Source organism: Bos grunniens, chromosome 1 (genome assembly GCF_055505025.1).
Source record: "Bos grunniens cultivar Pamir isolate PY7600 chromosome 1, Bosgru_T2T1.0, whole genome shotgun sequence".
Lineage (NCBI taxonomy): Eukaryota > Metazoa > Chordata > Mammalia > Artiodactyla > Bovidae > Bos > Bos grunniens.
Window position 1 is genome coordinate 14,329,905 of NC_141165.1, and position 24,225 is coordinate 14,354,129.

The window sequence follows — 24,225 nt, forward strand, 5'->3', positions numbered from 1 at the left end:
AGGTGTGGGTGGGACCCTCGATCCGCAACTCGGGATTGGCCGGGTGCCGGCCCCCGCCCCCCTTCTCTCGGCCAATCGCCTTCCTCCCACTCTGGCCGCCGGGTGCAGGGTAGCCAACAGCCTTGGGGTTGCGTCTCCTCGTCGCAGCTTTCCCGGCCGCCGCTCGCCGCTCCCGGACGCGCCCACCCCTCCTCTCTCTTCGGGTCTCGGTCCAGGTGAGCACCTGTAGGACCGAGACTCGCCTCAACCCTAGGCGGAGGGATCTGGCTGGGTTCTCGGAAGGGGTCCCCGCCGCCCAACCGCGGGCCAGTGTTGCATCATCTGCATCTGCTCGCGGCGGAGCCGGGGCCGCGCCTGCGGCGTCCCAGACCCACTCCTAGCGCGAGTCCAGACTCTCCTGAAGCGGGGGTTTCCGCGCCCACGTGGCGTAGGGCCTCCGCTCCAGCTCCCGAGACTGAGCAGGGGTCAGCAGTGGGGGCGAGCCGGGGAGCGTGGGGCCGAGACCTGGGGAGGGTACTTTCGGAAGGTGCGCTCTAATGGTGCGTGCCATCATTGATTTTTTGCTGCTTTTTGGATGAAAAATGGTCGTTTCGTAAATTGCTCTTTTCCGTCAATTCTATTAAGTGGGTTGTGTGTGTGTAAAATATTGATGTGGTTGCGCGCGCCGCACGAGCCCTGGCTGCCCGCGGGCGGGGGTAGCGTGGCGAGGGAGCGCAGGGCCCCGCCCACGGCACGAACCAAGGGAATGGGGGAGGGTGCCATACTTTGAGCCCTAGACGGGGTGGGTGGCTGAGCTGGACAGTACGGAGGGGAAGTGGAGGAGGAGGAGGGGGGAGCGCAAAACGTAGCCTCCCAAGGGTTACTTGGGGGTGTTTATCCCACACGATATCCCCAAATGCCCCTCCGATAGTCTGGGTGACCCGCGGTCTCCAGGTTCACTGGAGAGGCTCGATTTTCCGCCTGGAAAGTCTCACTGGGAAACAGGAGTTTACTACTTTCCACGCCCTTGGCCCTGACTGGACCCCTGGACCGACTAGGGCGCGTGTGCAGGGAGCGGGGGGTGGGGGGGTGGGGTGAGGGTTCTGTCGAGGGTCGTGACCCGAGGAGGGTCTTGCGGTTTGAGGTGCGGCAGGAGCCGGCAGGGCGGCGCTAAGTGAGCCCGCCTGCCCCGGACGCACATGCGTCGGCGCGCAGGGCGCTTTGCCTGCGTGGAACTGAGCCCACCTGGAGCCTAGCCAGGCTGGGCGGGACCTAGTTCGCGGGTTCGGGACCCAGTCGCCCAGCGAGCGTCGCACCGAGTGCCTGTGGGTTCTGTAGAGACTGTCTGCTCCAGTCTGAGTTCCCAGTAGCTCCTTACTTTTCCGGAGGTTGCTCGAGGCGAGGTAGGTCGCCACCTAGGAGGCGCGGGGCTGCCCGCGTCTATGGGGTATTGTGGCCAGTTCCCCGGCCTGGGGCTGCCGGCCTGTGGGCCTCTGATGGGGGGAGAGGGCGCTTCTGCGTGATGGAAGAACCACATTCCCACGCCGGCGGGCGCCCCGCGGAGCTAAAGCAGTGTCCCGCTTGCCGCACGGGCTTTTTGATAAGGAGCAAGAATGACGTAGGATATCCTTGCAGCGTTTCATGAGGGAACCTAAACCCCTGAAAAAATATTTGCTGATCCTAGGGTTTGAAGGAACCACTGCTCCAGGTACGTTTCAGGCAGACGAGCTCGAAGGCTGATTTCTGCCCCGGAAAGCTGGGGGAGAATTTGAAAGGGCCTCGGGGATTTGAAATGGATGTGATTGCGAAGGGTGGGGGTCTCCGCCTCCCTAGGCTTCTGCCTGTGCATCTGGGGCGACCTGCTGGGCTCTGGTCTGCACCTGACCCCGCCCTGGGAGACGGAACCAGCTGGGGCTACCTCTACTCTTGCTGGGGTGCCTCTACTCTTGCTGATGGCAGCGGTACCCACAGGGCCTGCTCTGGAGGAGCGAGCCAGCCGGTCAGTTAGCCTCCACGTGTACTTCCAAGTGTGGGGCCCAGTTCTACCTGGACTACCCCACCTGTTCACAGCATAACTGCTTTCCTAAGCCTCCTGGGGAGCAGAGGCACAGGGTTGGGGGCTGGGGTCCCTCTAGCTTCCAGGAGGAGGGCGGGAGTGGGGATGCACTCAGAGATCACCTGGAGCCACATCCCTACCTTGAGCTCCTCTCAGGGACCTTCCAAATCCACAGGGCTCCAGATAGGTTGGGGAAGGGGAACTTTAGATTTATAAAAAAGTTGGGAATAGAACAGAGTTCTCACAACCCAACCCCCCCCCGCCCCGCCCCCAACACAAACGCATTGAGCACAGTTCCTCCTCTTATTACCATCTTAGGTTTTTTTTGCAATCAATGAACATTACTGTTGATTTAAGTCCGTACTTACTCAGAGTGCCTTAGTTTCCCCTTTTCTGTTCTGGGGTTCCCTTCTGGAGACCTCATTCCATTTAGTCTTCACTGCTCCTTATAGAGTCGGAGCCCTGATAAATTTTCAGTCGTCAGCCTGGTGAGTGATGGCTGTCCATTCCTGTTTCTTTCTTTCCTTTTTTTTTTTTTTTTGTCATCTGTTTTAAGTTTCCATGAATTTTAAAAATTTGATAAAATACATGTAATATGTTGTTTATTTTAACCATTCATAACTACAATTTGGTAGCAATACTTACATTCACAGTGTTATGCAGCCATTACTATTGTCTGTACCCCAAACTTTTTCATGGTAACTCTACCCATTAAACAGTGACTCCTTTCCCCAGCTCCTGGAAACCTCTGTTCTCACTGTCTCTGATTTTGTCTGTTCTGAGTACCTCGTATAGGTGGAGTCATGCAATGTTTCTTCTTTGCCTGATTTACTTGACTTAGCAGAATGTTTCCTTTTTTTAGGGTAAAAATATATTTATTACTATCTTCATCTTCCTCTAATTATTTCCATCGTTCAATGTAGTCTTTTTAACACAACATTGTTGAGATATCTTTGATGTATAAAAGTTGTGTGTATATTTAAGGTATACAACTTGATGTTTTAATTTACATATTCATTGTGAAAAGACACCACAATCAACCTATAAGATAAATAACATTCATTACCTCTACATAGCTGCTGTGTGTGTGTGTGTGTGTGTGTGTGTGTGTGTGTTCATATGTTGAGAATTAAAACTTCATTCCATTTTTGTGACCAAATACAATTCCACTGTGTGGATAAGCCGCATTTTGTTATCCGTTCACCCACTGATGGACATTTGGTTTGTTTCCATGTTTTTGCTGTTGTGAATAGTGCTGTTATCAATGTGGTGGACAGATGCCTGTCTCCATGTTTTGGGGTAGGTGTGTAGGAGTGGGATAGCTGGGGCACACAGTAGCTGTACGTTTAACCTTTGGGGAAAGCGCCCAGTTGTTTTGCACAGCAGCTGTGCCTGCATAGGTATGCCTCTTCTTGTCCAGCTTCTTGAGTGAGAGGAGCCCCACACCCAGAGGAGGCCGGGTGAGCAGGAGTCTCCAGATGGGAGCTGTAAAGCAGGCTCTTCTGCAGGAATCTGGAAATAGGCTGAATTGACAGCTTCTCCTCCCCTTCCCTTTGGCAGGTCCCACCATGCCTTTTGAGACATCCCCCGCAGACACCCTCTGCAGGTCTGCAGGGTGCCCCCACCTCTCAGGGGCACACTTGGGGAGAGGGAGCCTGGAGAAGGAGCCTCCGGAGGACAAGGAAGCCAAGGAGCTGCTGTGGATCCGTCCCGACGCCCCAAGCAGGTGTTCCTGGCAACTCGGCAGGCCGGTCGCCGACTCCCCACATTGCCACGCTGCCCTGTGAGTCCCGCTAATGATCCTAAGATGGTCCATCTGTTACCCTGCAGGGGAGGGTCTGTTTTCTGGAAGCCAGATGGTCATGTGGACCTGGGGTATGACCCCCCGCCCCCTGCTCCATCCTTTGCAATCACTCTAGGTGGATGGTGAGTTGAGATGGGAGGTATTTCATAGCTGAGTCCCCCAGGGCTCAGAGAGGCCACGGCTTGTTTGTGCTGTAGCCCGGCACCTAGGTGGGGCTTCTCAGGTGATAAAGAATCCACTTGCAATGCTAAGGATGTCTCTGGGCTTCCCTGATGGCTCAGTGGTTAAAAAAAAAAAAAAAAAAAACTGCCTGCCAGTGCAGGAAACTCGGGTTCGACCCCTGGGTTAGGAAGATCCCCTGGAGGAGGAAATGGCAACCCACTCCAGTATTCTTGCCTGGGAAATTCCATGAGCAGAGGAGCCTGGCAGGCTACAGTCCATGGGATTGCAAGGAGTCGGACATGGCTGAGTGGCTGAGTATGCACACATGCTAGCCCTTAGGTGGGTGCTCTCCCTGCCAGCCCAGGACTGCGCATTCTTGTAATTAGAACCATGTCTGCCTTCTCTACTTAACTCCAGGTCATGAAATATTTTTCTATAGTGGGGTTTTTGTGGTTGGACTGAGACTGTTGGATGAACAAGCCATGATTTTAAGCGCTCTCAGGCATTCACTGTCTGCAGTGATCTCAGTTTGAAGAACTGTGGTGGAAAATAGAGTTCATATAGTGCATGCATCTTTATCAGGCACCTCCTGTGTCTGTGCCCTGTTCTAGGTGCAGGAGATAATCAGTGGGAAAGACAAAAAGGCAAAAATCCCTGACCTACCGTGAAACTCAAATCAAGTCCACTACATCTTAGGATTATCTTTATTTCCCTGGTGTAACCTCCCAACAGTAGAACATAAGTGTCATAAGAATGTACCTTTTAGGTGCTTGATTCTTACTTCTCATACACTGCTATGCCGACGCCGATGCTTACTGGTTTTAGATTCAGAACTGGGGATGTGCAGGGGGTGTGCTCCAAAGTGGGGTCAATGGACAGAAATGACATTTACAAACCCAGAAACTCCCGACATTAAACACATCTCAATGCTGGGAGCTCAGGAGGCCAAGATGGCTACTGGCCAGACGTCACAAGCCCTCACTGCCAAAGCAAACCAGGGCAGGGGGTGAAGGGCCTGTGTGAGGCTGGGGTTGGGGAGGCCCGGACTCCTGACGGCTCCATGAGCGTCTCACCTGGGCCTGGACACCATTGTACCCAAGCTGTAACCTGGCACCACACCTGTGCTCCACGCGGTGGCCTGACCCTCCTCCAGCGCCCTGGCAGGCTTGCTGTCCCCCCCAAACCGCTTGACACAGCTCAGGTTCACTGTTTGTGAGGAGCTGGGCTCAGGCCCGAGGCACTAGGGCTCACCTACTGTGGGACTCTAGACCTGGGTCCCTGAAGGAGACAGCCTGGGGGTCCCAGCGGGGAGACCAGAGGGTGATGAGATGGTGGCGTGGCCACGTGACTCGGGGAGACTTCAGAGGTGGTACCTGGATTGGCAGGAGATGCTAGGCATGTGGGTATCTGGGGAAGGGGATTCCAGATGGTTCCCAGGTGGGGTGGACTTAGAGGAACAGAGCGGGAGCACCGGGCCGGGGGAAGAGCTGCGGAAGGAAAGGGGAAAGCAGGCCCCTCCGTGGTGAGGGGTTTCAGGTTTGTTCCAGGGTGCTGTGGGCTCTCCCAAAGGAAAAAGGAAAGGCAACTGAGATGAGGTGTTAAGTCTACCCCCAGGCTCCTGCCCTGGTCACCTCAGGCCAACTTCTCCCGTGACTTTCTGGCCCCAGGGCCTTGTACTGAGTCGGGAACCCTGAGTTCTCCGCTTGCCCATTAGCCCCTGCTGGGGGCAGGGGTGGGGGTGGGGTTACAGGCAGGCCAGGCCTCCCTCTCCTTCTAGTCCATAAGCCTCTGCTGGGGGTGGATGACTCAGCCACCCCTCCTGCCCTCCCCAGGTGTTTAGTTCTCCTGCCTTGGCTTTAATTAGTTAATGAGTCCACCCCAGGGTTGCCCCTAGGACTTGGTCTCCCTCCAAGGCTGGGGTCAGGAGCCCTTTGTCCCTGCCCAGGCTCTCTCCCCTCACTCTGATGCCCACACCTCTATTGGCTGAGCCTGCTTCCGGGGCGGCCCAGGGCATCTGTTTTAGCTCCTCACCACCTTGGAAGGTGCAAGGGTTCCAGCTGGGCCATGTCGCCGCATGTCTGGGCTAGGGGCGGAAGGCAGCATTCCTGGGGAGCTGGCTCACCACCTTGGGGGTGGGTGAAGAATCCACATTTATAACAGGCTCTTGCTGTGGGGGCCGGGGTGCCTTCAGCTGTGGGAGCCATGGTACAGGAGAGATCCAGAGCGTAGGAAGCCTTTGTGTTTCTTCGGCTCAGTTTTGCATATTCCAGCAAGAATTGGTGGCACCTCCTTGGCGTGGATGGGGCAAGAGTGTGGGATCTGAATCTCTCCTCGAGGGTGAAGGTGGAGGGTGCGTTGTGGGGGCCACTTGGGAGACGCAGGTTCAAGGTGTGTACACAGCTGAGCAGCTGCTGGGCTGTCCTACACCCCCTGTCAACTGTCACCAGCTTCTCAGCTGGAAGAACTGCTGCAGGGGGTGGTCACTCAACTTGAATGGGGACCGTTGACCCATGAGAAGCGAATCCGACTCTGAGCCTGGAAGCCCACCTGGGAGTCGTCTGACCCTGGCCCCAAGCACAGGGGTGACCAGCCTTTGTTCTTTGGCCTGCGAGTCGAGCTTCCCACACCTGTGACAGACACCCGAGTGATGCCTGGGTGGGCTCTGAAGCCACTGTCCTTGTCTGGTGGCCAGACCCTCTGAGGGGTCCCTGCCCTCAGGTCCCTACCAGTTTTTTCATCAAAGAGAAGGAAAGGAGGTATTCCAGGAGGCAGGGGCCATGAGAGGAGATGAATATCAAAAACCCTAAAAAGACTGGGGCTCCCCCAGTGGCCCAGTGTGAGACCCCCACTCCCGGTACAGGTGCACAGGTTCCAGCCCTGGTTGAAGAACTAAGATCCCACATACCATGTGGTGCAGCCAGAAAAATGAACAAACAGAACCCCGAGAAAGATAGACCAGGACATGCTGTTGTTTTGAGAAGTAAAAGTGTTAGTTACTCAGTCGTGTCACCCTCTGCGACCCCTTGGACTGCAGCCCGCCAGGCTCCTCTGTCCATTGAATTCTCCAGGCAAGGATACTGGAGTGGGTTGCCATTCCCTTCTCCAGGGGATCTTCCTGACCCAGTGATCCAACCCGGGTCTCCCACTTGGCAGACAGATTAACACTCAAAAGAAGTTGCAGAAATAGCACAGAGAGATCGTGGGGACGTCACCCAGCTGCCCACTGACACCGTCTGTTACCACCGTGCGTTTGCAAACCCTGGAGACACCGGTGCAGCTGTTACTAAATCACATTCGTTTTCATGGGTTTTGAGGTGCACTTGCCCGTGTGTGTGTGTGTGTGTGTGTGTGTGTGTGTGTGTGTGCCTTTTACCAAGCGTGGATTTGTATAATCGCCATCCTGATGCTTGTGAAAGCCAATTCTTTGATTTATTTAAAAGAATGTGCTGTGCTGCCAAAGCCGGTTTTGTTTTTTTCTGAGTAATCACGGACTCCTCCTCTGTTTAAGGGTAAAATCTCCAAAAATCTTGCCGGATATCCTGAAGAAAATCGGGGATACCCCGATGGTGAGGATCAACAAGATCGGGAGGAACTTTGGCCTCAAGTGTGAGCTCTGTGAGTGCCGGCTTCCTCGCCCTATGCGAGTCTTGTGGGCCTGGGGGGGCGGGTGTCCCTCCACATTGGGTAAGGTCAGAAGCATACACGACAGGGAGGGGCGCTGTGGGGTGACCGAGGCCGCTCCGGAGTCGTCGGTGTCAGAGAGCCGAGACCTGAGTGTGGACAGCAGCGTGTCCAGGCAGACGTCGGGGGTGGTACCCAAGCGGGGACTGCGGGTGATGTAACCTTGCAGCTGCAGGAGGAGGGGGCCGGAGCCCAGGAGCAGAGCGGGACCCTTCTGTCCTGGACCATCCCAGGGAGGAGCAGACACGCCTTGGCTTGGACGGGCTGACGGGACAGTGGGGGCGACTATTGTGAGGAGGGTCTCAGCCATCAGCCAGGCAGGAAGTGACTCCCTGGGGGCTTAGACAGACACTTGTCATTCATGAGACGCAGTGGGAATTTGGGGGCTGTGTTTGCCTGGGCCCCCTACACAAGGGGATCGCCCTTGAGTCTCCTCCAAGTCCTGTGGGGAGGGGGCATCTTTGCAGGAGGCTATCTCCAGGAACACGGGAGGGTGAGGGGCTTTCTTCACCTCCACTCTTCTGGGCACGGAGCCCAGGTAGACGTCAGCCTTGACCCAGAGGAAGTGGCAGGTGCAGAGGTCCTGGTTGGGGGGAAAGGGGACCAGGCCCAGTGCTGGAGCAGAGAGCCGGGGAGGGGAGAGTGTGGGGGTCTAGGGGCTTGGTGCCTCCTAGAGGGACTGAGGCCCTGTGGTCGATTCACCCCAGAGGCATCATCATTAGAGCCTTCCTGCCCCCACCCCTCCCCTTGCAGTGAAGAGTTTTCTCCAGAGCAGTGAGCAGAACACACCACCGGGTGGGGGAGGGGTTCGCTGCCGGGGCTGTGCCATAGTGGGCTCCATGCTCTCACGTCAGATAATAGAAGCCATTACCTAGTACCCTGTAGGCATGGGCCTGCTGCTGCTGCTGCTAAGTCACTTCAGTCGTGTCCGACTCTGTGCGACCCCATAGACGCAGCCCACCAGGCTTCCCTGTCCCTGGGATTTTCCAGGCAAGAACACTGGAGTGGGTTGCCATTTCCTTCTCCAATGCATGAAAGTGATAAGTGAAAGTGAAGTCACTGAGTCATGTCCGACTTTTCGCAACCCCATGGATTGCAGCCTGCCAGGCTTCTCTGTCCATGGGATTTTCTAGGCAAGAGTACTGGCTTGCTGCACCTCAACTCGGCAAGAGCCCTTGAAACATTTTAGTGTGTCCATTTTACAGGTGGAAAAACCGAGGCTCAGATTGGTTATGTGGCTTACCCACGGCTGATCAGCTGGAATCCCTGCCTTCGTGCCAGCCTTTCCATGGGCTCGTTAGAATTTTCTAACTAATTCAAGTGTGTGGCCGGCAAGAGTCCAGGGCGCAGGCCTCCTCAGCGGTCAGACACTTGAGAGCCCTCTTCACTGTCCCAGCAGGGCCTCTGTGAGTCCCGGGAGAGAAAACCTGTCTCTGGTTGTGGGATTTCAGAAGCCAGCACAGACCAGGATGGAACGCAAACTATGGGCCCTCCAGGCTGGCCAGGGCCCTGCCAATCACATTTGGAGCCACATCGCTCCCTTTTACTGACATGGCATAGTTTTAAGAGGTGGGAGGGAGTGCCCCTATGGAAAGACAAGCAGAGGCTTGGGCACAGCAAGGGCGATCCTGCCTGCAGGATGGGGAGGATGGCCAGGAGGCCCAGGGGATTGGGGTGTGGAGGGTCTGCTGGTTGTGGTCTGGCCGTGTGATGGGGGGGCTGTTACTTCAGGATATGAGGTCATTTGGCAGGGCCACTGGGCCCGATTTAAGCCTGGGGCTCCAGTCACCACCCACCCCCAGCACATGCCCAGCATGTCTCTTTGGGCCTGTGCTGCCTCATGGGGGTGGCTCTGCTCCGTCCATCCAGTGGGGGCCCCCTTGGCTCCTCTGTCTCATTCACCTGGAGTCGTCGCATGGTGCATGGCAGGTAGGATGGACAGGTGAGAGAAGCCACAGTGGGCATGCACCTTCATCCAGGTCAGGTGTGGGAGGCACAGTGGAAAGTGATGATTTTCAGAACCCCTGAAGCCTGCTGCTGCATCCCAGGCGTATCGGGTGATGGGAAGGGACAGCAGGCATCAGTTAGGGCTCAGGGCCTCTTCCTCTCGTGATGCCTCTCTGGCTCCCAGTGGCCAAGTGCGAGTTCTTCAACGCGGGCGGGAGCGTGAAGGACCGTATCAGCCTGCGGATGATTGAAGATGCCGAGCGTGAGGGGACCATAAAGCCTGGGGACACGATCATTGAGCCGACGTCGGGGAACACAGGTGGGCGCTGCCTCCTCCTCCGGGCCCGCGGTGGGGGTGGGAGCGGCAGTGCCCCCCCGGCTGCATTCAGGGTCACTCTCCCCTCCGGTGCAGCAGCCCCTGGGTCCACAGTGAGCCCCACAATGTCTGCTGCTGTTGCTTTTGAAATATTTACGTGCTCATTTGGCTGTGCTGGGTCTTAATTGTGGCATGTGGGTCTTACTTGCGGCATGTGGGATCTAGTTTCCTGAACGGAAAGCAAACCCAGGCACCCTGCGTTGGGAGCTTGGAGGCTTAGCCACTGTTATTATCACCTCCCCGGCTCCCAGTGTGAGCTGGAGGAATTGGGGTTCACGACATGCACCCCCTTTTCTCCCCTCATTCGAGGGCAGAAGGGGGTGACGGAGGGCCTTTTTCCAGTGCCCTCTCCCCTGGGCCTCTGGGGCTGGCGGTGGGGCCTGGAGGGTGCCATGGCCCCTCTCACCCCATGTCCTGTCCCCAGGGATTGGGCTGGCCCTGGCTGCCGCTGTGAAGGGCTATCGCTGCATCATCGTGATGCCGGAGAAGATGAGCACAGAGAAGGTAGGCAGGTGGGCGGGGGATGGGGCGGCTCCCGGGCCTCTGTCCCCGCGCTGCAGGCCTGGCAGGGAGTTGAAGGCTGCCACGTGCCTCTGCAGGTGGATGTCTTGCGGGCACTGGGGGCTGAGATTGTGAGGACGCCCACCAACGCCAGATTTGACTCCCCCGAGTCGCACGTAGGGGTGGCCTGGAGGCTAAGGAATGAGATCCCCAATTCTCACATCCTGGACCAGGTGAGGTCAGGGCTGAGGGCTGAACACGCTCCCAGAGGTTTGGACCGAGTGGGGCCTTCCCTGGGGGATCTCTGTTGGGGGCTTGCGGGTGGTGTTGCCTCTGCAGGAGGAGGGGCGGGGTGCAGAGTGACCGATGTGCTGGCATGCAGTTGCTGCCCTCTCCCGGCCCAGTGTGTGGCTGATGGGGTCGGCAAGCCTTTGGCTCTGCTGCTCGTGTGCCCACTTCAAGGGCTCAGCTCAGCACGCTGGGTTGGAATGTCCCTTGCAGAGGACCCTGGGAGCTCTCTAAGACATAAAATGCATGCAGACCTTTTAACTGGATGCTCTTCTTTGTCATTCATTCCACGTCTGGGTTAATTCAGAAATCTCATCTTCTGGAGAGCTGGTTTTGATGCTTGGTGTCTGTTGAGCCACAGGAGCCCCTCTGACTTGCACTGAGTCATTTGCCTGGCACCCTGTGGCTGCTGCCAGTTCTGTGCGTTGACCTCATCATGGCTCCTTTGCTCTTTCCTGGCAGTACCGCAACGCCAGCAACCCCCTCGCTCACTATGACATCACAGCCGAGGAGATCCTGCAGCAGTGTGACGGTGGGTACCTCTAACTCTGCTGTCCATCTTGACTGGGAGTGTACACTTACCCACTCCTTGATAAACTCCTATTCATGCTTCAAAACCCAGTTCAAATATCCCTTCTCTGTGAAATGCTACCCTGAATATTTCCCAGGAGCATTTTCCGCCCTCCGTTCTGCCCTCTTGGACTCTGCCCATGCCTCGCCTGCAACACCCAACTTATCATATCTGTTTACCTAGTAGTCTTTTCCTCCAAACTTGTAGGCGCTCCTAAGTGCAGGGAACAAGCATGTCCCAGGCTGGTTCTAGGCTCACAGTGGGGGCTTCACATTGCTGAACGGCACTGACCCCAAACGCCAGTGTGGGCACTGAATTCAGCGTTCGGGTTTTCTCATGTGCAGACCTGGGGTGGTGGCTTGCAGCTTGGCTTCTTGGAAGCTCTCTGCACATTTGGTGCCAAACCACACGGGGGTTGCGATGTTCTCTAAGGGCTGTTTCCTGAGAGAGTCCTGGGAGTGGCTGCCAGGGGCTTGGCACCTTTGGCTTCCTGTTTGGAGCCTGGTGTTGGCTTAAGTGCCCTCATTCTGTGCCCAGGAGCCAGGCAGCATGGTCCAGGCATTTGCTCACCCAGGTTTTACATGTGAGAATCCTCTCATTTGGCAAAAACAGTGCATCTGCCTCAGCATGGGTGCCTGCGCTGACTTGCCTCCTGGGTGCCTGAGCTGGCCACCAGGTGCCGAGAGAGCCCAGACAATGTCAGAGCTGAGCTGAGTGGTTAATTCTAGTTCCTTTGGTAGTTCAGTTCACTTACCCACGTCATCTGAAATCAGACAGCCCCCTGTGCCCCACCCCCTGCAGGAAGGTCCCCTGTTCACAGATTCACAACTCTCATGGGGTTTATGACTGGCTGCCATTTAGATTAAATGGGGCTTCCTGGGTCCCCATTACGGTGAATGCTTCTTCAAGGTGGAGGATGTGATGAAAGGTTTCAGCATGAGAACAGTTCTGCTTTTGCCCTTTGGATGACCTGCCTTTGTCGTGTATGAGAGCATTCTTGATTCCTATGAAGAGTTGGTGGGGCATGGCCGCTCCTTCCTGGGGATGTCCTCCCTGACACACTTCTCCATCCCTAGGGAGGCTGGACATGCTGGTGGCGTCGGCGGGCACGGGTGGGACCATCACAGGCGTGGCCAGGAAGCTGAAGGAGAAGTGCCCTGGGTGCAAGGTGAGGGACTGCGAGGGGCATGGGCACCACCCCGCCCTGCCCTGCCTGGAGATGGGGGCCTGAACGCAGGTATGTTTCCCACCTGTGGCCTGAACTGCAGCCAGAGGCTTAGCCATCAGTCTGCTTGGCCTTGGGCGCCCAGGGCGGCCTGTGCTTTAGAGCTGAAAGTTCTAGCTCCCGACACTTCTGCCCCGACAGCCTTACATCTTGTAGGGTGTGTGGACCTGCCCTGCCAGGTGATAAAGGACAGCAGTGCATGACCCGGGTGCCTAGATGGACTGGGGTGGGAGAGTCCAGCTGGGGGGCCTCCCAGGATTGTCCCAGAGCTGTAAGCGCTCAGGCCCTGGGCTCTGAGATCTGGGGGGGGCACTTGGGCCTGGGGAGGGGCTCAGAAAGACCCCACTGGTGGTACCCGCATATCCTCTCTTGCTGCCTGTTTCTCTGATGTCCAGGAGAGGTCATCCAAGCTCTGCCCCTCGCCCCAGGCTCCCACTGTCCATTGGCATCTCTCCAGGGTTGTCCTAGGTGCCCTGCACGGGAGGAGTTTGCCGGAAATCCACTTCCCCCAGCCTCCCACTGCCCCACCCCGAGTGCCCCGAGCTGGACATTTAACATGTGATCTTCCAGCACCTGGGCCTGGGCTTCTGGGTTTTGAGTCTTGAGACCTGGGAGCGGGGCTGCACCCTGATGCCAGCCGGGCATGTCCAGGTGAGACTGGAGCCCTAAGGACGCCCACTCCACAGATTGTTGGCGTGGATCCCGAAGGCTCCATCCTCGCAGAGCCTGAGGAGCTGAACCAGACGGAGCAGACGGCCTATGAGGTGGAAGGGATCGGCTATGACTTCATCCCCACGGTGCTGGACCGCACGGTAGGCGGGGCAGCAGTGGCGGGGCCAGCCTCAGCCTTGTCCAGCGGGGCACGGGTGACCGGCCCAGCAGGAGCAGAGAAATGAGTTCCGAGCTGTGTAGATGGTGGTAGACGAGGTGCTGTCCCAGAGGTCTCACGTGGTGACTCACGGTACTGTGGTCAGTGAGCTCCTGCCACGGACACAGAGGCCATGGGTAGGGGTGTGGCACGTCCTGTCTGTGTACAAACCTTCCTGCAGAGCGAGGGAGCTGGGCGGCTGGGGCAGGTGAGCAGGCCAAGGAGGGAGATGTGAGGAGCACAGAGAAGGCTGCTTTTAAGGACCATAAAGGAAGCTTCAGGCAGAGAGACCTAGGCTACAGTGTGGCCACGCTGCAGGGCTGGCAGGCAGTTTAGGTGCCATGGGCACACTGTGGACCCTTGGGCAGGGGGAGGGGGGACGATCTAGGTCTGCAGAGTGAGTGTTGGATCCCAGCAGAGGCTGGGCTGCATCCCTGGAGGTCATGGCCACCTGGACCACCGTCGTCTGCGAGATTGCAAACTGGGCCGTGGGCCCCACGCCCACCCCCACCCCCCCACCTGATTGCTGAGTGCTGGGCGCTGCCCGGGCTGACCGTTGTCCTTGGCTTCCCGCAGGTGGTGGACAAGTGGTTCAAGAGCAACGATGAGGAGGCCTTTGCCTTCGCCCGCATGCTGATCGCTCAGGAGGGGCTGTTGTGTGGTGAGTGGATGCCGCACTCTGCCCTGCCAGCTTCCGTCCAGCGTGTGAGGGACACCCTCGCTCTGGCCGCCCGGCCACCTGCCCGGGGCTCTGAGTTCCGCGGGAGGCTTTGGTGGTGCAGTGCTGAGCAGATGGGAGACGGAGCAGGGTGTGGACGGATAGTGAAAAGTGGGGTCCCCCAGCACCCCACACCCAGCTCATCCACCAAGGATCTCTCCAGAGCAGGTGTGGGCGTGCCCACACTTGGGTGCACATGCAGCCCCCCGCCCCCCTGGCGTGTCTGACCCCTCCTGCCCTCTCGGCAGGTGGCAGCTCTGGCAGTGCCATGTCCGTGGCCGTGAAGGCTGCCCAGGAGCTGCAGGAAGGCCAGCGCTGTGTGGTGATCCTGCCGGACTCGGTGCGGAACTACATGTGAGGCCTCCGTCCTCCCCGGCCTCCAGTGCCTGCGCTGTCTCTGCTCCCGGCCATTCCCCCAGATCCTACGGCAGGGCCCAGGGAGCCTGGGGTCTGCGGCCCCGCTCCGTGTCCCTGGAGTTCACGCGTTCTCGGCCGGCTTGTCCCCAGCTTGGGTCTCCCAGATGCCTTTGGAAGTCTGTGCACGTTCATCGTGGCAGCACTTGGGGGCCTGGCGGGACTCCCCAGGGAAGGGACCCCGTGTGTCCCCTCACTCCTTCGAGCTCTCAGGGCCTCCTGTTCAGCCATGGAGGGTGAGGACAAGGACGTGGCCACCCTGAGAGCAGCTCCCCACCCCCGCCCACTGGATCCTTTGCTCACTCACAGTCTGGCCCTGAACTGGGGGGACCCAGGCTGGGGTCAGTGGCCCCCGAGGCCCCTTCGAGTCCAGTGGTTCTGAGTGTCTGTGCACCTGGAGCTCTCTGGCTCCTCTGGGCTCATGGCCCTGCCTGGGGTCACTGGCCGAAAGAGCCAAGGTTGGAGTGTGGGCCGGAGGTCACAGGGGGCTAATGCCCTCCTCCATGGATGCGTGTACCCTCTGGTGTCCTCCCTGACCCAAGAGTGACCCAAGAGTTACACACCTCGAGTGAGCTCAGCTTCCCCCAGGGGGGCCATTCCGTAACCGGGACTCCAGCTGGGGGTGAGTCACCTCTGGGCGTCCACTGCCAAGTTGCCCTGAGCCTGGCTACCCACCCACACTACACAGTGCATGAGAATGGCCATCTCCCCATGTGCTTGGCTGGCCTGCTGTGTGGGCACGCACGTGTGCCTATGTGTGCGTGAGAGAGGGTGGAGTGAGTGAGTGATCGTGTCCTCAGCATGGACGTCTGGGCTAGGGGCTGGGGGGCCTCGGCCCCCACTTTTTTGGCCCTCATCTGCCTTTTGGGGCAGGTCCCTGGCAGCCCCTGAAGCCTGGCCTGGTGTCCTCTGACCCCTGGTGGGACAGGCTCCCCCTGCCAGAAGCCCTGAGGGGCTGTGACTACACGAGATTCGGGACAGAACTGTTACTGACCGGGGTCTTGGACCCTTTGATCAGTAGAAATGGATCCGAGGCCAGACGGGAAGTTCAGGCAGGGCTTTACCGGGACTTGTGCTGCAGCAATGGGAGCAAAAACAAATATTAATAACGGGTTCCCTGGCTTGTTCCCTGAGTGTGGGGGGTGGTGAGCTGGGTCCTGACATGCGGTGGGTCCAGGGGTCGGGCCAGAGGGTGGCCTGCCCACCGCTGGGTGGTGGTGTGTGCAGGGGGCATGAGCAAGACCCTGCCTCTGCTCCTGACACCTCGGAAGCGGTGGTCGGGTTTGGGTCCTTTAGCATCTTGTCCACAGTTTGTCGCATCCGCATGTGGTTACTTCTAGTCCCTTCTCGTTTCCTGGTATCTGTTGCTGGAGGAGATGTTTGTCCAGGTGCAGGCATTGCAGCGAAGGGTCCCGAGTCCCAGGGTCCCAGCCCATCACAGAACCTTCTGCTGTGCTCTGGGCATATTCAGTTCTGGTTGGCCAGATACCCATACTGACCACCATCCCCTAGGAGGTCTTTCTGGCATCCAGCCCTCAGATCTCTTCGTGGAGCCTCCAGCCAGCCCCTTGGGGTCTCTGCTGGACTGTGGGGTCTGGGCTTACTCTGAGGCCCTCTGCCCTCTTTGGGGGCAGGGGTGGTGTTGAGACCCTCCGCCCAGCCCTGTGGCTTCTGATGCTGTAGGTCCAAGTTCCTGAGCGACAAGTGGATGCTGCAAAAGGGCTTCATGAAGGAGGAGGAGATCTCGGTGAAGAGGCCATGGTGAGGACACCTCTGGGCAGAGACCACATGTGCGGGGCTCAGGACTCGCGTGCCAGGTCCCCAGCGGCACATGTGCAGTCCCTCACCTGGCTGGACGCCCCACGAGGGCTCCCTGTTCTCACTCGTCTCTCGGTTCACGGACTCCCTGGCCTGCCCTCTTCCCTCAGGTGGTGGCACCTCCAGGTTCAGGAGCTGAGCCTCTCGGCCCCACTGACCGTGCTGCCCACCGTCACCTGTGAGCACACCATCGAGATCCTCCGGGAGAAGGGCTTCGACCAGGCGCCCGTGGTGGACGAGTCGGGGTCAGTCTCAGCCTCCGTCCAGTGCTCTGCCCTACCGGCCCTGCCTGTGTGCCCCTCTGCTCCGTGCCTGCACTGCTGGGCAGGGTGGCCCAGCCGACCCCACAGCTGGCCGGCTGACCTCGGTCACTTTTCATCCAGATGCTCAGAGCGTTGGACGGCTGGTCCCTGAGCCCTGGCCGGGGTGGGGCCTGGTCGTATTAACCCTTCCCACCCCCCGCACCCAGTGTGTGCACAGGAGCATGTGCCTCCCTGGAAGACCATGGCAGACGTGCTGTGGTGACGGGCCTCCATCAGGACTATTCCAGGTCTAACACCAAAAGGCCCACATCCCAGGACCCTGGCCAGTTGGTGACCCTTGACACTTGTCAGAATGGAAATGCCCAAAGGACTCACCCACTGGTTTGCTCTCTGCCCGCACCGGACAGTCAGCTCCCAGGGTGGGGCATCGGGTCACTGCTGTGCCACACAGAGACCCCGGGCAGACAGTGTTAGTGTGTTAGACGCTCAGTCGTGTCCAGCTCTTTGCATCCCCATGGACTGCAGCCCGCCAGGCTTCTCTGTCCATGGGATTCTCCAGGCAAGAACACTGGAGTGGGTTGTCATTTCCTTCTCCAGGGGATCTTCCTGACCCAAGGATCGAACCTGGGTCTCTCACATTGCAGGCGGATTCTTTATCCTCTGAGCCACCAGACCAGATAGTGGTTGATTCCAAGAGGAGTTTGGGTTTGGCCGTAAGGGCGGCTGTGCTGAATTCTGCCATATGGTAGGAGAGGCGCCAGCGCTGACCACTGCCCTGTGTCCACTTCCCCAGGGTGATCCTAGGGATGGTGACCCTGGGGAACATGCTGTCGTCCCTGCTCGCAGGGAAGGTTCAGCCATCGGACCAGGTTTGCAAAGTCATCTACAAGCAGTTCAAACAGGTACGTGCCCCACATGACCCAAGCAGGCAGTGCCGAGACCAGCTCTGTTCTGGAAGGCGGGGGGGGAGTCCCTCTCTCTAGGGTGCCGGGTCCCTAATGCTCAGCTCATCAGATCCATAAATCGGAGGCTTTGCCCTGGCTTCACAAAGTGAGAAGCCCCGGGTGGGGAGAGGCCAGCATCGGCGAGGTCTCACCCACGTTTCACCGACACCCGAAGGCTTCCTCACCCCTCCCCTCCCGGCCCGCTGGTGTGCACCCTGTCCCGCAGATGGTGCACGCTCCCCAGGCTCGTGTGTGCACACAGCCCCACCGTGTGTGCCCTCCCCAGGCTCGTGTGCACACGCAGCCCCAGTGTGTGTGCCCTTGTCTGGCTGCTTTGACACAGTAGTGTTTCAGGGTCCCTCGGAAGTGTGCGTGCACACTGTCCACCCTTCCGTGCCTGAGTCCAGTTCTGTTGTGTCTCTGGCGTTTCCTGTGGATTCTTCGGTGTGTGTATGGCCCTCCCATCCCTCAGGGAAGAGCCGAGCCTCTAAGTCCCCCTCCCTTAGGGTCCCAGGCTGGCCTGCAGCCACACCCTTCCTCCAGGGGGTAGCTGAGTCCCGGTCCCTTGGGCTTGAGTGCCACCGAGATCCTCGGGGGTCTCAATGCCTTGCCACTGAGGTGCTGGGGGGGTGCAGGCAGACTCAGGAGGTCCTTCAGTGTGGCCCCACGCATCCCCATCCCTGTCCAGAGAATGTCCCAAGAAGAATGCAGCACTGTGGAAACCCAGGCGGGTTCCATCTCCTGGGCACACCTTCCCTGCCCAGGGCTGCCCCTTCTCACCGCCACCACCTCAGCGGGCTGGCTGCTGTCACTGAGCAGCATGAAGAGGTCCCCGTGGAGCTCTGGCTCTCCCAGAGGGGAGGAGGAATCCTGACTCCCATGGTCTGACTACGTCCAGCATCTGACCTCATGAAGACAAGCACTGGGGAAGTTGCTCCTGCAGCCCAGCACGGCTGTGTTGGGTACCCCTCAGCATGCACGCGCACCCACGGGCAGGTGGGCCCGACCCTCCTCACACAGCTGAAGGCCCGCTGATGTATTTCCTCCCGCCCTGGAGCTCGCATCTTCTCCCAGGGAGCCTGCCTCCGTTACTGGAGTTTAAGCATACCCAGTGGGGTTTCCCCGGGGCTCACTGCTTTGGAGATCACCCTAGGGGTTGAGAAATGGACCCTAAGTGTGCCTCCTTCTTTCTCTTGGAAGCTCTCACCATGTGTCTGTCGAGCAGATGGAACGGAGGGCCCCATGCTCCCTTGCCCTCCCTGTGCCCTGCAGTACTATGTCTTGTCCTCACGTGGGATTCGTTCCAATGGACGTGAATACTGCGTTGTTCATAACTGAAGGCCCTAGTTCACCGAGGGTCCAGTCGTTGAGTTCTGCAGTTATGTTGTTCAGTTGCTCAGTCATGTCCGACTCTGCGACGCCATGGACTGCAGCACGCCAGGCTTCCCGTCCATCACCAGCTCCCGGAGCTTGCTCAAACTCATGACCATTGATGCCATTCAGCTGTCTCATCCTGTCGTCCCCTTCGCCTCCTGCCTTCAGTCTTTCCCAGGGGTCTTTTCTGATGAGTCAGTTCTTCGCATCAGGTGGCCAAAGTATTAGAGCTTCAGTTTCAGCATCAGTGCTTCCAATGAATATTCAGGCTTGATTTTCTCTAGGATTGACTGGTTTGATCTGGATTGGTGGGTTTGATCTCCTTGTTGTCCAAGGGACTCTCAAGGGTATCCTCCAGCACCACAGTTCGAAAGCATCAATTCTTCCAGTTCTCCCAGGTGTTCTTTTATGAGTGTCGAGTCCCGTTCAGTCTCTTGGGTCAGCAGGAGGCTCCAGAAAAGCCCCTTGGGGATGCCAGCCTCTCTGCCGCTCCTTTCCTTGGGCTCCGGCCAGCGAGCACTGACCACAGCTTCTCTTCCAGATCTATCTGACGGACCCGCTGGGCAAGCTCTCGCACATCCTGGAGATGGACCACTTCGCCCTGGTGGTCCACGAGCAGATCCAGTGTAAGCTGGGTCCCCTGGGGCCTGGGGGGGGGGTGCCGGAGCAGGAGCTCTGTGGGATGCTGGCTGCCCAGCCCCCGACCCCTGAGCTTTCCTGCTTTGAGCTCCAGGGCATCTGGGAGCCAGAGGTACTGACCCCCGGCCTTGGATGCAGATCCCAGAGGGACCCCGCTGTGGGCCAGGCCTGGGTGCTGGCTACCAGTGAGCTAGGGCGCTTTATAATCCAGGCCTCCTTGCTGCGTCTCCAGAGGCCAGTGGTGTCCTTCAGGTTCTAGGCTACAACAAGGTTGTAGAAATCCCAAGAATTGGTGGTGGGCTCCAAGGCCCCCAACCACTTTCCCGCTGAGGGTTGGTCCAGGAGCCTGGGCGCCAACTCTAACCCCTCTCCCGTCCTTGGCTCCACAGCGCGGGACCTGGCCTTGTCGGGAGAGGTGGGGGGGCCGGCAGGTATGTACGCCCTGCCCACCCCTGGACCTCGGAAGTGGCGCTGCGGTCAGTACCGCAGCCTCCGAGTGCAGGGGAGGGCGTCCAGCCCTGGACCCTGAGCCCGGCTGGGAGGGCCCTCCTCTGTGTTGACCATATTCTCATGTTTGAACACCTGCACACCCTGACCAGGGATCCAGCTTCAGGGTCTGTGAGTAGTTTCCGTGGACGCAGCCCTACCTGGAAGCACTGCCATAGATGCTTTTGTGCTGTGTTGGCAGAGCTGAGTGGCCGCAACAGACACCCAACAGCCCTTTACAGGAACTTGAAAGACCTGGTGTTGGACGGTGTCCCCAGGGGGCCTGAGGCCACCCCGACTGCCCTCCCCTGAGGGCTCAGTGCTCCTCCAAAGCTGCCCCTTTGCCTAAAGCCCCCAGTCTCTTCTGGGTCCCTGTGCTTTTTTCTGAGATGCTCCAAGCTGGCACCTCCATGCCTCCCCACCCCCACCCTGTCGACCTCTGCCCTCAAGGTTGTCAGGGACAGACGGAGGTGGGAGCTGGTGGAATGGGATGCACCCTGGTCATTTCCCACCCACTGCTCAGCTCTGCCCCACCCTCCGTGGGCTTCTCCACAGCTGTCAGTCAGCATTCTCCCGAGAAAGAACTAGCAGGACATGTGCATATAGAGATTCCCTGTAAGGTATAATCGGCTTACAGGCTGGCATGCCCCAAGAAGACCTGCAGGGCGAGCGGGCAGGCCTGAGACCCCATATCCAATGTTCCCAAATCCAAAGGCAGGACTCTTTCCTCTTGCTCGTGGAGGGTCAGCTCTTCTGTTCTATTTGGGGCCTTCAACTGGTTGGACAAGGCCCACCCACACTGGGCAGGGCGATCTGTTTTACTAGGTCCATCCAGTCAAGAGTTGTTCACATCCAAAGACACCCGGAATGACGTTTGACCCAGCGTAGGGGCACTCCATGGCCCAGTTGGGTTGAAATGTCGAATTAACCATCTCAGCCACCCTTTCTACCCTTGGGCTGCAGGGCAGGGGGCCCGAGTTCATTCTAAACCTAAGAGAAAGGCATGGGTTTGAGCACAGAATTGTAAGCCAGAGATGCGAGCTGGTGGTGGTGGGTGTGAGTGGGACTGGGATTTCAGGCCAAGACTCAGACCTTGGGCACCAGCTGCTCCAATGACTTTGACCCTCGGGCATCTCCCCATGGGTGTGACTCAGAGGGGTCAGGCCCTGCTCTCTGCAGCCTCACCTGTGTGGATACTCTTGGGAGAAGAGGGCACTTGTGGTCAGACACACAGGTGCCCGTGGACATGGGGCAGCCTCAGGGCTGGCCCACCTGCCCGTGCCTGGGGATGAGCTCAGTGGCCTCAGCTCTGCGATGGGCAGAGGCCCCTCTGAACCTTTGGCCTTGTCCCTCCTCAGACCGCTGCCACGGGGAGTCCAGTAAGAGGCAGATGGTGTTCGGGGTCGTCACTGCCATCGACTTGCTGAACTTCGTGGCCACCCGGGAGCGGAACCAGAGGACGAAACCAGAAAGTGCTTTGAAGCTCGGAGGCGCGGGGGCTGAGGCCCAGCTCTGACTTCTCACTGCGAGCCTGCTTGGTTGTTCTCTTTTGCTTTTGTAAATACCAAGCAAACGGGTGATTTTTAGCCTCCTGGTGCTGGGTGTCACTCTGTCCAGACCAGTAGCAAGACTGCTTATAGCTTAGCCCGGGGCCGGCAGAGATCTTGTCGTTTCCTCGTCTATAACACTTGTCTCCCTAAATGAATCTATTTATGGTTTATTCCATTAGATGTGTTTTTCTTTAACTTTCTTTTAAAATGTTTCAGCAAGCAAATCTATCAAAAGAGAACCCAGCCAGGCAGATAGACCCCTGAATGACCAGGGTAGGGAGACTGAAGGCGGAGGCGAGAGGGCCTCGCCAAGGAGTCCAGAGCGGGGAGCAGCAGAATGGGTCCCAGGAAGTGTGGGTCGGGGCAACAGTCCACTTGGAGCTGGGCCAGTTGGAGTGGCTGGAGTGCTTGGGGTTTTTTAATTGAGGTGAAATTCCCGTAACCTAAAATGATTGATTTTTAGATGTGTAATTCAGTAGTGTTTACCAGAGGTTGTCCAGCCACCACCTCTGTCAAATTCCAAAACCTTTCATCCGCCTCTCAAACTGTCACTCCTGTCTCCCCACTTCGCCTGGCAGTTACCACTCTGCTTTCTGTCCATGGATTTACCTGCTCTGGATATTTCATATAAAGAGAATCATACTGTGACCTCTCATGTCTGGCTTATTTTATTTTACATTATGTTTTGGGGGTTCATTCACACTGTAGCGGGAATCAGTACTTCATTCCTTTTTGTGCGTTGGTCAGTCCTATCCGACTCTTTGTGACCCCAGGGGCTGTAACCCGCCAGCCTCCTCTGTCCATGGGATTCTGCAGGCAAGAATACTGGGGTGGGTTGCCATTTCCTTCTCCAGAGGATCTTCCTGACCTTGGCATTGAACCTGGGTCTCCTGCATTGCAGGCAGACTCTTTACCATCTGAGCCACCAGGGAAAATTTCTTTTGTGTGGCTGAGTGGTATTCCTTACATGGGTAGACCAGTTGGTAGGTATTTGAGTTGTTTCCAATCTCGGGCTATTGTGACTAGCAGTGCGGTGAACGTTCGTGGATAGGTTATTTGAACACCTCCTTTCAGTTCTTTTGGTTGTATGCCCAGGACTGGAATTGCTGGGCATGTGACCATTGTATGTTTCAGCTTTTTTTTTTTGAGGGACCACCAGATTGTGTTCCGCAGCCACACCGTTTTACATCCCACCAGCAGCGCAAAAAGACTCCAGGTGCTCCATGTCTTTGCCAACACTTTTATTTTCTGGCTTATATATATATCTATCTATTTGGCTGCACCAGGTCTCAGTTGCAGCATGCGGGATCTTTTCATTGTGGCATGCACGATCTCCAGCCTGTGGGATCCAGTTCCCCAACCAGGGATCAAACCCATGCCCCCTGTATGGGGAACATGGAATTCCAGCCACGGGATTACCAGGGAAGTCCCTGGCTTTTGGTTTTTACAGCCATGGTAGTGGGTGTGATGTGTATGTTAGTCGCCCAGTCGTGTCCGACTCTTTGCGACCCTATGGACTGTAGCCATAGTCTACAGAGGACTCTACAGGCTCCTTGGTCTGTGGAATTCTCCAGGCAAGAATCCTGGAGTGGGTTGCCATTCCCTGCTCGTGGTAACTCACCCTGGTTTTGATTTGCATTTCCTTAATGACTAACAGCGGAGAAGGCAATGGCACCCACTCCAGTACTCTTGCCTGGAAAATCCCATGGACAGAGGAGCCTGGTGGGCTGCAGTCCATGCGATCGCTAAGAGTCGGACACGACTGAGTGGCTTCACTTTCACTTTTTACTTTCATGCATTGGAGAAGGAAATGGCAACCCACTCCAGTGTTCTTGTCTGGAGAACCCCAGGGACGGGGGAGCCTGGTGGGCTGCCGTCTATGGGGTTGTGCAGAGTCGGACACAACTGAAGTGACTTAGCATAGAATAGCATAGCAATGACTAACAGATGTTGAGCATCTTTTCACATGCTTTTTTGGTCATTTGTGTATCGTCTTTGGAGGAGTGTCTGTTCAAGTCCCTTGTCCACTTCCAAGTTGGGTTGTCTTCTGTTCGGTTGTAGAAGTTCTTCACCTGTTCTGTATACCAGGCCCTTCTCAGACCTGTGATTTGCAAACACTGCCTCCCATTCTACGATGTGTCTTTTCCCCTTTCTTGATAGTGACCTTTGGTGCACAACAGGATTTTCTTGTTCTGTTTGTTTTTGGTTTATTTGGCCTCCCCCTGCGGCATGAGGGATTTCAGTTCCCTGACCAGGGATTGAACCCATGACCCCTGCATTGGAAGCCTGGAGTCTTAACCACTGGACTCCCAGGGAAGTTCCAACAGTGTTTTGTGATGAAGTCCAATTTATCTTTTTGGCTTTCGTATTATATCTGAGAACCCGCTGCCAAATCTGAGGTCGTATTTTCTTCTAAGAGTTGACCATTGTAGCTTGTACCTTTAGTTCGTTGGTCCACCTTGAATTAATTGTTGTACCTTGAGGGAGTCTGGGATCCAGCTTCCTTCTTTTGTGTGGCTTTTCTTTTGGTGAAGAAACACTCTTCCTTACTGAGGGCACAG

At 57.3% G+C, this 24,225-nt stretch overlaps 1 protein-coding gene across 4 annotated transcripts; it reads left to right on the forward strand.

The window, feature by feature from the left end:
• The first annotated feature begins 100 nt into the window (after positions 1-100).
• CBS (cystathionine beta-synthase) lies at positions 101-22,312 on the forward strand. 4 transcript variants are annotated; one of them, XM_086335839.1, is made up of 17 exons: positions 101-215; positions 3,596-3,818; positions 7,510-7,616; positions 9,814-9,948; positions 10,430-10,509; positions 10,605-10,739; positions 11,257-11,326; positions 12,442-12,533; positions 13,277-13,402; positions 14,035-14,119; positions 14,425-14,530; positions 16,274-16,351; positions 16,519-16,653; positions 17,465-17,573; positions 19,531-19,615; positions 20,018-20,059; positions 21,473-22,312. In XM_086335839.1, exons 2-17 carry the CDS (start codon positions 3,604-3,606, stop codon positions 21,628-21,630), a joined length of 1,758 nt encoding a protein of 585 aa, XP_086191965.1. In that variant the 5' UTR covers positions 101-215; positions 3,596-3,603; the 3' UTR covers positions 21,631-22,312. The 4 variants fall into 4 exon arrangements, with proteins under 4 accessions (XP_086191965.1, XP_086192132.1, XP_086192219.1 ...); XM_086335922.1 differs by lacking the exon at positions 101-215 and adding an exon at positions 1,121-1,382; XM_086336006.1 differs by lacking the exon at positions 20,018-20,059.
• Positions 22,313-24,225: the final 1,913 nt, after the last annotated feature.

Bases quoted from the DNA above. Each gene is read 5' to 3' on its own strand.
- CBS (XM_086335839.1), top strand. From the start codon at position 3,604: ATGCCTTTTGAGACATCCCCCGCAGACACCCTCTGCAGGTCTGCAGGG. The intron at 7,617-9,813 runs GTGAGTGCCGGC...TCTGGCTCCCAG, and splicing joins TGGCCTCAAGTGTGAGCTCT to TGGCCAAGTGCGAGTTCTTC. The intron at 14,120-14,424 runs GTGAGTGGATGC...CCCTCTCGGCAG, and splicing joins TCAGGAGGGGCTGTTGTGTG to GTGGCAGCTCTGGCAGTGCC.